General features: G+C 38.7%; 2 protein-coding genes and 1 long non-coding RNA gene across 4 annotated transcripts; all 3 read left to right on the top strand.

Moving 5' to 3' along the window:
- Nucleotides 1-1,440: 1,440 nt before the first annotated feature.
- LOC124382762 lies at nucleotides 1,441-2,423 on the top strand. The gene is made up of 3 exons (XR_006925118.1): nucleotides 1,441-1,525; nucleotides 1,653-2,006; nucleotides 2,412-2,423. It is a non-coding gene; the product is annotated as an uncharacterized LOC124382762 (long non-coding RNA).
- A 184-nt stretch (nucleotides 2,424-2,607) lies between these two features.
- LOC124382761 (CD209 antigen-like) lies at nucleotides 2,608-4,151 on the top strand. The gene is made up of 3 exons (XM_046844985.1): nucleotides 2,608-2,796; nucleotides 3,177-3,283; nucleotides 3,847-4,151. The coding sequence occupies exons 1-3, from the start codon at nucleotides 2,674-2,676 to the stop codon at nucleotides 3,929-3,931; spliced, it is 315 nt and encodes a 104-aa protein (XP_046700941.1). The 5' UTR covers nucleotides 2,608-2,673; the 3' UTR covers nucleotides 3,932-4,151.
- A 3,879-nt stretch (nucleotides 4,152-8,030) lies between these two features.
- Nucleotides 8,031-12,089, top strand: LOC124382757 (CD209 antigen-like protein E). Of its 2 annotated transcripts, XM_046844980.1 has the most exons (5): nucleotides 8,031-8,278; nucleotides 8,423-8,683; nucleotides 9,451-9,596; nucleotides 10,974-11,080; nucleotides 11,469-12,089. In XM_046844980.1, exons 1-5 carry the CDS (start codon nucleotides 8,140-8,142, stop codon nucleotides 11,611-11,613), a joined length of 798 nt encoding a protein of 265 aa, XP_046700936.1. In that variant the 5' UTR covers nucleotides 8,031-8,139; the 3' UTR covers nucleotides 11,614-12,089. The 2 variants fall into 2 exon arrangements, with proteins under 2 accessions (XP_046700936.1, XP_046700937.1); XM_046844981.1 differs by lacking the exons at nucleotides 10,974-11,080; nucleotides 11,469-12,089 and adding an exon at nucleotides 9,838-10,469.
- The last annotated feature ends 918 nt before the right edge of the window (nucleotides 12,090-13,007 follow it).

The following is a 13,007-nucleotide window of genomic DNA, read 5'->3' as shown; positions in this document are numbered from 1 at the left end:
CAGGAAGATTGTGAAGGACCTCAGCCATTCCAACAATGAACTCTTTTCTTTGTTGCATTTAGGGAAATGCTTCCGCTCCTTGAAAGCAAACACAGAGAATGAGGAGGAGCTTCTTCCCACAGGCCAATTCGGAGTTTAAACCAGGAAACACCCAGGATCTAAAACTGGTCCACTCTCTCCATCTTCACACTTTTTATGCACATTTTTATTTTCTTTTTGCACTATGACACTTTAATCACTTTAATCTCTTTACTGTCACTTTAACTTTGGACTTGCACAGCACAGTGCACTGTAAACCACACCATATCGCACACGGACACAAGGACAATCACGTCAAATCACCTTAAATTTTACTGTAAATTTTACTCTTTTACTGTTTACTGTCGTACGCATCCTTGTATATACACTCTTTTTCACATATATCTTTATATGTTTTACATTTTTTATTTTGTATAGTTTTTTTTTTATTATTTATCTGCATTCTTTTTTTCTTTGTTTATTTTTCTCCTCATTCTATTCCCTCATGCCGGACAATCATAAAAAGCATTTCACTGCATGTCATACTCTGTATTTATGTGTATGTGACAAACAAAATTTGTTTGATTTGATTTGAGATCTGGCACCTCACGGGGCTTTTGACTCTGAGCGCCACACAGGATCCCTGACAGGGGGAGTGCGAGTCGCGACACTACAGCTCTGTCCCTTCTTATAGATGGATGTGAGATCAGTGGGAGGCACAGCCAGAAAGCCACAGCCTGTTACTTATTTTCCTGAAACCTCTCAATCACCACCATTTGGAATCGCTGAAGAGTTCAGAAAAAGCTAGTGGGGCGTCCAGCAGTACGGCCCTGCCTCTATCAGACAGAGTGAGCCACAGGTACCTCTCTGGAGACAACAGGGAAGCCCCCCGCCCCCCCGGACTGTATTTGTATTTCCAACAGCTACCAAGTTTACTGGACACCTTTGAGAAATTCAAAAACATCTTGAATTTACTAATTGGTAGAAGCTTCCAAATCTCACATCATCCTTAATGTTTTTCAAAGTTTGTGTTTTGTTTGAGTCAGCATTAATAATTTTTACAAAACTATAAAGATATAACCTTCTGAGGGTCAGTTTTTAAAATGGCATTAGCTTATTAATGTAGTGTGAGTGATTTTGGAAAGGTCAAATTTAGCTACAGAGAAACAAACAGGAAGACAATAAACAAAGTGTTATAGCGCTGACCTACTGAAGGTGTTGCTGTGTGGGGGATAAGATTCGACTTCTACTTCCTGTACTATGTAAAACAAAACTTTAGATAGTCACAGGGAGTTGATCTTAGTTTGGAGGCTACAGTGGAGACAAGTTTATGAAAATTACTCAGGAGATTCTGCAGATAGCAGGGCAGCTGATGCAAAGGACAATGAAAATTCGTATGAAGACATATATGCAAATGAAGTTCCAGAAACTCAAGTGAGCAGAAGCAATTTCAAAAAGTATTAAAGTAATTAAACTATTTCAAAAAGCAATAATGGAATTATTTCAGGTATGCTCACACACTCACATTTATCTACACATACAAACTACTTTAATGAATTACATCATCCTATGCAGATTTAATTGATTGATTGATTGATTGATTGATTGATTGATTGATTGATTTCTAACTTCAGAACCCAGCAGTTCAGGATACAGATGTTTCAGAGTGACTGTGTCTTGTCTGCTAATGCTGGTTGTTTTCTCGCTGGTTGTCATCACCATACTGTGGGTCAAATTTAATAACCTGACTGTAGAAAGAGGCCAGTTGGAGACCAGTTTCAACAATCTGACTATAGAGAGAGACCAGTTACAGACCAGTTTCAACAACCTGACTATAGAGAGAGACCAGTTACAGACCAGTTTCAACAACCTGACTATAGAGAGAGACCAGTTACAGACCAGTTTCAACAACCTGAATATGGAAAAAAGTCAGTTACAGACCCGTTTCAACAACATGGCTGCTGAGAAGGAACGTCTTTCTCAACTGAGTAAGTGAATGTTTGTTAAATTTAAAGTAATGCAGCACATTTGCTGTTGGTTAAAACACTGATTTTGTATCCGCTGTGTGTCTGTGAACACCAGATAATCCTCAGGGACAGTGTTTAATTACCTGTGTTTCTTCTTCTAAACATATTTTATGGTCTTTTGATGTCAGTATAAAATAGCCTTATTCATGTCTCTCTGTTTTTTCTCACCTTCTCTTTCTCACTTCTCTGGCAGTTTAAAGAATAAAGAAACAAATGATTCGTTGAGGTGTTTTATAGTAAATACTATAAAATAATATAATAAATAATGTCACCATGTGACAGTGGATTTAGTCATGCAGGTGAACATGAACATATCGTAGTGTTGGACTGGTTCAGGGTTTGTGGTTTGATCTTCACTCTCTACAGAGAAAGACATTAATTCAATTCAATTCAATTCATTTTTATTTGTATAGCACTTTTAACAATGAACATTGTCTCAAAGCAGCTTTACACAGAAAATGTGGTGATTAAACATAAATATGTTCTTTGTAAGTATGTTTGTCCCTGATGAGCAACTGTGGCAAGGAAAAACTCCCCGAGATGGCATAAGGAAGAAACCTTGAGAGGAACCAGACCCAAGAGGGAACCCATCCTCATCTGGGTTGCACCAAATGTCCAACACAACAGGATGGAGATACTTCAGCTCAGTATTTACTACATCTCTGCTGAGAAGAAGAGCTGGAGTGAGAGCAGAAAGGACTGCCAGGGGAGAGGAGCAGACCTGGTGATCATAAACAGCAGTGAGGAACAGGTAGTGTACTGTAAAAAAGGGAAAATTGAGTGTATATATAATTAAATGGCATATTTCTAAACTCTTTATTTGATGTTAGAAGCCTAAAAGGGATCCGTACCTTTAGATTATTGCACACCAGAATCATACAAGATTTATAGACATATATAGAAAAAAATTATCTGTCATTATATAAACAATATCCTGTTAGAACGAGCACATCAATAGTAAAGTATTGTTCATGTTATGGTTATAAAAATGATGCACACCTTCTTACCAATCAGATTAGAAAATCCTGATTTGAGCTGTGGTTTTTATGTAATTAATTTATTAATGAAAGACATATTTCTCCTGTATGTCATGGAATGGGAACATCTAAATCAGTATTTATTCCACACCAGGACTTTGTTGAGGTGTGGAGAAGAAATCAAGGTGTTTGGATTGGTGCAAATGACAGAGACAGTGAAGGGACCTGGAAATGGGTGGACGGTACCGCAGTGATCAAGAGGTAAGAGAATGAGAAAAATTGGGTTTGTTCAATAATCACTCTCACATCCCATTTAAGAACACAGAAATCACTCTCAGGTCTCAGAGCATATGTGACGCTTTCACACTGGCAGGTTAGAGCACACTTTTCATAAAAAAAGTTCATGTAATATCTGTTTTGAAGAACCAAAACAAAACCTGTAGGAGAGGGTTTGGCCTGAAACTGTGCCATAATTCTCTCAAATATGAACATGATTCACGTACAGGTGAACACTTGTTCGGGAAGTTAAGTAACCTGCACATGTGTTGTAGCTAATGACATCATCATTATTCATCTTCACAACCTGTAGGTACCATAAATTCTTACCAATCAAGTGTATCCAAAAAGATCTCTATTTACAGTGTATAGTGTATAAGGTTTGTGGTGAGTCACAGTGTGTAAAATCATGGTACGATGACATTTCGTTGACTCAGACAAAATAATAATATTTTTAATGATAATTGTCTTTAATTAAACCTGTAATAATGATTAAAGGTCAATTAAACTATATAAAAAGAAGGTGAAGACCGATTCTCTTGTTTCAGTTTCTGGAATCCAGGTGAACCAAACAATGTTGGGGATGAGGACTGTGCTGCGTCTGGCTATTACCCAGTCTGGCTATTGGGTTGATGTTTCTTGTAATAAAAAATATATTTGGATCTGTGAGAAAAGACTTAATATGTGATATGAGTGAAAATCTCAAAATTGCTAATATTAAATATATAATCTATTTGACTTATTAAAAGTGATTTTTAACTTTTTTTATGTTTCTAAACTTGTTTGTAGATTTTGTCTCTAATATCTGTCTTAATGAGTCTATAACAAGGAATAAATGTGTTTGCAGTAAATTTACTTTGTGGTAAAAATAATAATAAAATAAAATCTGGCAAAATTAATCATCCATTAACCACTTATTAATTCAAGTCCAGCATGACTTTAATTAAGACTAGAAATAAGCAAAACAATCCCCAGTGTTGAAGAACAAGACCCACACTCTCACTGAACTACTGAGCTGGAAAAGGAAAGCTTCACAGTGAATCCAGCTCCTCATTCTTGTTTCATTAAATAAATGAAAGCAAGCTGTGGAGATCTTACTGGCTCAGGTGGGAAGAAATGGGGGCAGGCAATACAAGTTTATTCAGGTTATAACAGTACATGCTTAGGACTAAATCTCTTCAAAACACCTCCTACATTATCCCCATTACTAGGTGTTCCATTCTTCTTCCTCTTCTTCTTTTGGCTGCTCCCACTAGGTGTCACCACAGCGAATCATCCATCTCCATACCCCCCTGTCCTCTACATCTGCCTCTTTCAAAACAACTACCTGCATGTCCTCCCTCACCACATCCATAAACCTCCTCCTTGGTCTTCCTCTTTTCCTCCCTCCTGGTGGCTCCATCCTCAGCATTCTCCTACTGATATACCCCATGTCCCTCCTCTGCACATGTTCAAACCATCTCAATCTCGCCTCCCTCACCTTGTTTCCAAAACGTCCTACATGCGCTGTCCCTCTAATAAACTCGTTTCTAATCCACCTCTTCTCTTCCTGCAACTGCACCACTCCACTACCTCCCTCTCATTCACATGCATACTCTGTCTTAATCCTACTGACTTTTAACTAGGTGTTCCATTCAAACTTCAAATAAACCCTAAGCTTCACTCAAACTTTGAGTTTCATTAATATAATAAACATAAAAAAAAAAATATTTAACCTTAATACTAAATGCTGAGGACTATTGTATCATGTGGTTGAATAGTTTCTCTTTGCTCATCTTCCTTCCCCTAGAACCTTGTAAATAATCTTGTATGCCTTTAGAGCCACATAATGGTTTTGAAAAAAAAATTCAGAATGATGAGAATCACATTTAGAAAATTACATTTAAAAAAGAGATTAGAAAGTCATAAAGATTTGGGGATGTGTGTATGAACATGGAACTCCTAGTACAATACTAGAAGATGAATAAAATCTGTGTAAAGCTGCTTTCAGACAATGTTCATTGTTAAAAGCGCTATACAAATAAAAATGAATTGAATTGAATTGAATAATAGCTGAATTTTAGCCCACTTAGAGGTGGAGAACAATAAGTATAAGTACTGAATTGGAATAATACTCAACATTATGGTATAAAACCATAAATCATACAATTGTAGTAAAACTAAAGGACATGAATAATCCAAAGAAATGTTTATAATGGAGACTTCTGTAATCTGCTTTGGGAAAAAAAAGGATTTGAATAATGATATAAATGAAAAAGTTTTGACAGAAAGTCAAATTGTCAGGAGAGGAGAAACTGAGGCGGAAGCCTTAGCGGTTCGAACAAGTTTTAATGAGAAGAATAGAAATGAAGTGAGAGGAGGGAAAAAAGGCAACAGCAGGTGTATCCATGGTACGCCCTGGAGGGGCGAGGTCCACAATGTCCGATAACGTAATCGTAGAAAGAAGGGAAAGCTCCTGAAGTGCCTGTAAGAGGCAAGGTCCACACATAGTTCCGGAGTAAGTCTAGCTCTCCTAGCACAACGTGCAATAACTAACAATCTGAGAGCAGAGCCGAGGTCCATAAGTAGACCAGGTAGATGAGGCTCAGGTGTTGGTGGTTAATAGGATGGAGAAGCACTCCGTGCGTGCGGGGCGCTGAGAAGAGGCAAAGCCGGTGTCGCCCTGACATCACCCCCTCCCCCGGGGCGGCACCCAACGGCTAAACTCTGCGCCTGGGCCTAGGGAACAGGACATAGCGGGTGAGCCGCGTGGAACTTCCCAGGAGAGCAGGATCTAGCATTTCCGCCCAGGCCACCCAGGAACGTTCCTCCGGACCATAGCCTTCCCAGTCCACGAAGTACACCAGCCGTCCGCCCCTACGGCGGGATTCCAGGATCTTCCGCACAACATAGACCGTGGGCTGTCCATGCTCCTCCGGTTGATGAGGCCCTCCCGGCGTGTCTTGGAGTCAAGAGACAGGCGAGACACAGGCTTTCAATAAAGACATGTGAAAGGTGGGGTGAATGCGGTACCTGGCAGGTAGGTCTAGCCGATAGGACACCTCGTTGATCTGGTTTACCACACGGAAAGGGCCAATGTACCGGGGACTCCGATATGGCAGCTTCAGCCTTAAGTCCCTCGTAGACAGCCAGACCCGATCCCCCAGTTGGTTCTTCGATCTGGGACGGTAAGTGGAGATGTACCGGAAACGGGTAAGGAACAGCGCCCATCGGGCTTGTTGGAGCATGTAGTGATGGTCATGGAAGTGGTCATATTATCAACGCACTTGCTGATGTAAGTTGATGGAATCGCTGTTGGTTGCAGCCTCCCTAAACATCTCCCAGTCAGTGCACTTAAAACAGTCCTGAAGAGCATAGATGGTTCCTGCTTCAGAACCGGTTTAGGGCGTCTGATAAGCGGTCTGTATGCTGGAATTAGCATAACAGAGATGTGGTCTGAGTAGAAAGGTTTTTGAATTATAAACAATGGTACACCTGTTTAAACAGTGTAAATTTTGGAATGCTATTTAGTCCTGTGTAATGCAAGTAAATATTATTTAAACATCAGGAAAGTATATGATTGTGCAGGGTTGATTAAATCATCAAAACAAACAAGCACAGTTACCACAATGCTTTGGTTCGATTCCTTTGCAGTGTGATGCATTATCACCTCACAGCTGCAATGTTGTGTTTCAGGCTGCTCTCTGTTTTTGCATGTTCCCCCTGGGTTCACATTGGTTTTCCAGTTTCCCACAAAAAACATACAGTACATGGAATAACACTGGATAAATTAACTGCCATCATGTCCATAGTGTATCCCCTCCTTATACACACACTGTTCCCACTGGTCATCCTATCAAACCATTACTTATGTTACATTTTTAGCAGGCCAGTTTCCACAGATACAGAAAAATACTTAAAATAGAAAACTTTCTTCAGCTTCCTCTTCTAAGAACATATGCATTTAGGGAACAACACAGTTTCTCATAAATCAAAAACTAGGGTGGAGATTGCAAAATACAGCAAAGACTATTTTCATTTCCTGTATCATAAGAATATGATTAGATCAGTTTATGCAACTTCTGCAAGTTCCAGAAACTCAAACACAAACAATAATAAACTTAAAATGTCATCAAAGCTTGCAAATCTTATCTGTAGCAAACTGCGCAAACTCAAAAATATGTATATTTAATAAATAATTGTTTTTTTTAAATTTCATAACGGCGGCAGAGGAGAAGAAATTGATTTGGTGGCAGATACACTTACAAGGACATTTACAAGAAGGACTTTCAAGAAAAGCTATACTAATTAGTATACTAAGTATACTAATGGGGACTTCTTACAAAATAACAAATCATAAATTTAAATAAATAAAGATTTTTACTGAACATCAGTACCAGCAACATAATCAAATATAACATTATATACTGTATAAAAACAAATAAAACTGAATGAACAATTAATAAATACTTAGACTAAACCATTTTTTGGGAGGGGAGAGGAGCAGATATTTGGAAAACTTCTTTTTGTGGTTTTCATTCAATCTCGGGCATACAACTAATATAAATATTTAAATTATTTACATAACAGGGGCCTTTATAGTATAACTGCTGGATTTTGTGGGATCCACTGAGCAGTGGGGTGGCCTCTATAATTGCCACAACTTTTCACCCCACTAGTAATTTCTGCAGTCCATATCCACATCTACAGAAAAATACTACACATAGAAATCTTACTTCAACTTCCTGTTCAAAGAACAAATGAATTTACGGAACACAGTTTCTCAGAATTAAAAATTAGGGTGGAGATTGTAAAGGTTTTTTATATTCCCTGTGTCTTTGCGGAGTGGAATTAAATTTAATATGAGTGAATCGGTTTATGAAACCATGCACAGCAGCTCAGTCAATCTAAAGGACAAACAGAATTTACATGAAGATATCTACATGAGTGAAGTTCCAGAAACTCAACTGGCCAGAAGCAATAAAACAACTCTAACTTTAGGTAAGCTCACATACACACACACACACATTCACACATAGTGCTGCTCTGATGCTGTAGTAGACAACATTAACAGATTCAAAAACAATGTTAATACCTCATACTATGTAGAAAATACCTACAGTTTCTACTGCTTTTTTGTTTCAGAACCTAGCTCTGCAGGACACAGATGTTACAGACTGGTTATGGTGATTCTGCTGATGCTGGTTGTTCTCTTGCTTTCTGTCGTCGTAACACTCTGGGTCAATTTCCACAACATGTCTGTAGCAAGAGGCCGGTTAGAGATCAGTTACAACAATCTGACGATAGAAAGAGACAGCTTAAAGAAAAGTTACAAAACTGTGGCTGAAGAGAGAGCTCAGTTTCAGGCGAAGAGTGATGAACTCCAGGAGATGCTTTCTCAGCTAAGTAAGTGAATGTTCATTAACGTCAAAAGCACACAGCACATCTGCAGTGGGTTAAAAACACTGGTTTTGTAGAGCATGTACTTGTGGTCCTTTTAGCAACAAAACCTCCAGGGGCAGTGTTTAAACAGTTAAAAACGTATCTTATTCTTTATTTCTAACAATAACAGTGTAGTGTTGGTTTTTCTGGGGCACAGTCTAACCTACAGGTTTACACAGATTACATTAGGAAACAGCCCACCCTCCCTATGCTTAAGGAGGTCTTAAGATGGTCTCATGCTTTTCCAGTCACCATATTTTTTAATCATTATTTGTCATGTTAGTTTTGTTAGTTAACTGCATGTGTGCACCTGCTATGACTGTCAAGATAGTAATAATTTTATTTAAAAGTCTAACCATTCAACTGCCTGAGCTCTTACATAGATGTAGGTTGTGTTAAACTAATTGCAGGCCAACAAAACGATTGACAACCGGTAGTAGATGCTGTCCATATAAGAAAGGCCATAATGAGAAGTAGGAATTGTTTTGCTTCTGGTGTGGGGTTTCGTTTGCTTCAAACAGAATTTGATAAACCCTTCTCTATCAATGAAAACATGCATATGCAACTAGTATAGTTACATATAATAACTAAGAACCCAGGTGTTTAAACACTTCCCCTGGTCATTAGGAGCGATGAACTAGAACTTAAATCAAAATATTTATTTGATGAAATATTTTGTGGTTATGATGCTGTGATGTTATTAAAGTAATTTTAACCTACTGTGCATACAGAGAAAGATATTAACACACCAGGATGGAGATACTTCAGCTCCAGTATTTATTACATCTCTACTGAGAAGAAGAGCTGGAGTGAGAGCAGACAAAACTGCAAGGAGAGAGGAACAGACCTGGTGATCATAAATAACAGAGAGGAACAGGTAAAAACAGAAAAAATGAAGAGAGAAACCAAAACTTAATTAAAGACTCTAGATCTTTGTAGATGTAGATTGTAGTAGCTCTTTTCCTGCTCCTCCTGGTTTCCAGCTTTGATTTAGCAGATGTTTATTATGTCCTTGGATTCTTTGCTTGTGTTGTTTTTGGGTGTTCATAAATGTTTGGACACTGGAAATTTTTGCTCTACTCCATGCTCTAAGACTGTTAATATATATCCTTCAACAGTCTGCATTTGGGTCCTTCCAGTCACATATCCTGACAGACGAATCTGGCAAATTATGGATCCCATGGACACACAGGAACTATGGGAGGATATTGACTCCCTGAAGCAGATTTGCATTACCCATGACCAGTAGCCACTCTTCTGCCTCTGCCAGTGACTATGGCTAAAACCGTTCTGCTCTGGTCATGGTCAGACCACACAAACCTCATCCGATGCCACCGGCACGGTTCTCCGGGGAACCAGTGCACTGCCGCTCTATCCTTATTCAATGCACAGTACCACCGCTCCACCGCCATCTAACACCCCCACTAGGTATTGCTGCTCCAGAACCCCACTCTCTGCCTCGTCCTATGGAAATCGGCAACCGACACATATCTCAAACAGAGAAGGAAAAGCATCGCTCCAGGGGCCTGTGTCTCTACTGTGGGGAGGCTGGACACATATCTGGTTATGCCATTTGTCCTCACCAACGTGCCAGCGATCTTAAACTACCCAAACTACTCTGTCCTCTGCATCTGCTTCTTTCAAACCAACTCAATATGTCTTCCTTCAACACTTCCATGAAGCTCTTTTTTTGGCCTTCCTCATTCCTGGTAGCTCCATCCTCAGCATTCTTCTACTGATATACCCCATGTCCCTCCTCTGCACATGTCCAAACCATCTCAATCACACCTCCCTCACCTTGTCTCCAAAACGTACTACATGCGATGTCCCTCTAATAAACTTATTTTTAATCCTGTCCATCGTCGTCACTCCCAACAAAAACCTCAACATCTTCAGCTCTGCTACCTCCAGCTCCACCTCCTGTCTTTTACTCAATGCCACTGTCTCTAAACCATACAACATCTCAGGTCTCACCACAGTCCTATAAACTTTGCCTTTCACTCTTGCAGATACTCTTCTATCACAAATCACTCCTGCTATCACTCTCCACACTCTATTATTTTGCACAGTTACTTAATAGCCACAGGATAATCTGGGGAAATAATGATTTAAGCCCAGCCTGGAATCTAAAACCTTTATTTCATTTGTCTAGTTATATAACATCTCCAATTATCTGCCATAAAATTCAACCCAGTGTCTGTCCAATTCGTGTTTTGTGTATTTGAATGTCTAATCAGTTGTTATTGATAACCAGGACATTGTTGAAGTGTGGAGAAGAGGAGAGGGTGCTTGGATTGGTGCAAATGATAGAAACAATGAGGGGATCTGGAAATGGGTGGATGGTACAGCAGTGAGCGATGGGTAAGAGACCAATTTCATTTCAATTCAATTCAATTCAATTCAATGTTATTTGTATAGCGCATTTAACAATAGATATTGTACCAAAGTGGCCTTAAAAAATAGTAAGTTCATAAAATTTAAATATATATGTTATTGCTGAATGTTTAAGGCCTATAGGTATATCCATAATAAACAAGACTGTAGTGACAGTGACAATGAACAACTCATTGTTTAACTCTTGGAACCAACTTTCGCTCTCATTTACACAGCCACCCTTTAAAAATCTACAGGTTTTAGGGAGTTGACTTTGAGTTAGTGTGACCAAGGTTAACATAAGTAGTAAATAATGAGGCAGACTGATTATTTGGTGGGCTGTTCACTCTTTTCTTTGTTGGTTCTGTTCCTTTAGGTTCTGGAGTAGTGGGGAACCCAACAACAAAGGTGAAGAGGATTGTGCTGTATCTGGCTATCGGTCTGAACCTGTACCAAACTGGGTTGATATTTCCTGCGATTCCCAGTATATTTGGATCTGTGAGAAGAACATTAATATCTAAAATTACAAAAACATGAATGAATTTATATACTTTATATAGGTAGCACATGAAATACATACATATAAAACATCTTTAAACACTCTTGGCGTTTGGAAAATGTATTTTTGTACATTTTTGTCATCCCTTTTGTAAAATTGGCCGAAAGAATTTTTCACCAGTTGAATATTTCTTTTTCACTTTGTGATCCAGTTCATCCCAAAGCAGTTCAACAGGATTTAGTTTGGAAGACTGGTCAGGTCATTAAATCTCATTGATTTCTACAATTTCGTTGTCTTTTATATTTCAATGTATAAGTATTAATCATTTGAATTAAACATATATTTCAACCAATAGGGAGGTTTTACTTTGTATTATCCAAGGGAGGTGTATACTTATACAATCAAAACGTTCTCTTCTTGTTCAATGTTGTGTCAACACAATAAAATGTTCAAGATATGTTAATCAAATAAAATAAATCTCATTTTAGCAATTCTGTAGTTTTGCACTCATCGTTTTATTTGGAGTCCTCAGGCACTTTAACTGTGTCATTTTCTATTATTTCAGAACACACTTTTATACATAGAGGGTCAGACCTTTTTTTTTTACACACACTTTCTACATGTTTGTCCGGAAAGGAATCAATACATGACAGCTGTCTACCTTGATAACTGCCCACACTTGGATTTCCATTATATAATCAACATTGTAAGTTTTCTATTTAATTAAATTAACAAATATTCAAGCATCAAATATCCTATATACATCAAAACACTATATCCATAATCCCTCCAGATCTGTTCCTTTACCTACTGACCAAAGGCTTGACTAAATAAATGTGATTTCAGCATGGACTAGAACACTGAGACAGCAATTGGAAGACTGTTCCATACTTTTGGGACTTTGTAGGAGAAAGATCTGCCCCCTGATGCAGTCTTTATTATTTGAGGTACCAACAAATATCCCGCACCTTTTGAACAAAGTAGGCGTGATTTACCATAATGGAACAAAAATTTCTCTATACAGTAGCTCTGCTTTTATTTATGTATCTGAAGATATTCACCTACTTTTTACGGTTTACTTGCACAACAGTTTCTCTGTGGATAAAATTCTACAACCTGACAATAAAAAAAAGCCAGTTGCAGACTAGTTTTTATAACAGAGCTGCTGAGATGGAGCAGTTAGAGGCTGGTTACAATAAAATGGCTGAAGAGAGAAATCAGTTTTAGACAAAAAGAGATCTCCAGAAGAGGCTTTCTCAACTGTGTAAGTAAACGTATGTGTCAGGGATCCACCTGCCACGCCCCCCTCGGTGGCTGTCACCTGGTGTGGGTGGATTTGTGGCATCAGTTGCCGCCCCTGGAGTGGAGGGTAATGTCAGGGATCCACCTGCTACGCCCCCCTCAGTGGCTGTCATG

Source organism: Silurus meridionalis, chromosome 3 (assembly GCF_014805685.1).
Source record: "Silurus meridionalis isolate SWU-2019-XX chromosome 3, ASM1480568v1, whole genome shotgun sequence".
Classification (NCBI taxonomy): domain Eukaryota; kingdom Metazoa; phylum Chordata; class Actinopteri; order Siluriformes; family Siluridae; genus Silurus; species Silurus meridionalis.
The sequence above is the reverse complement of the archived record's forward strand: the minus strand, read 5'-3'. Positions and strand labels throughout refer to the sequence as shown.

What these genes read in the sequence shown, in the direction of transcription:
- LOC124382757 (XM_046844980.1), top strand. Translation starts at nt 8,140, where the DNA reads ATGAGTGAATCGGTTTATGAAACCATGCACAGCAGCTCAGTCAATCTA. An exon ending in TAAAACAACTCTAACTTTAG is followed by an intron (nt 8,279 to 8,422) that starts GTAAGCTCACAT and finishes TTTTTGTTTCAG; the next exon opens with AACCTAGCTCTGCAGGACAC. An exon ending in GGAGATGCTTTCTCAGCTAA is followed by an intron (nt 8,684 to 9,450) that starts GTAAGTGAATGT and finishes CTGTGCATACAG; the next exon opens with AGAAAGATATTAACACACCA.
- LOC124382761 (XM_046844985.1), top strand. Translation starts at nt 2,674, where the DNA reads ATGGAGATACTTCAGCTCAGTATTTACTACATCTCTGCTGAGAAGAAG. An exon ending in TAAACAGCAGTGAGGAACAG is followed by an intron (nt 2,797 to 3,176) that starts GTAGTGTACTGT and finishes ATTCCACACCAG; the next exon opens with GACTTTGTTGAGGTGTGGAG. An exon ending in GGTACCGCAGTGATCAAGAG is followed by an intron (nt 3,284 to 3,846) that starts GTAAGAGAATGA and finishes CTCTTGTTTCAG; the next exon opens with TTTCTGGAATCCAGGTGAAC.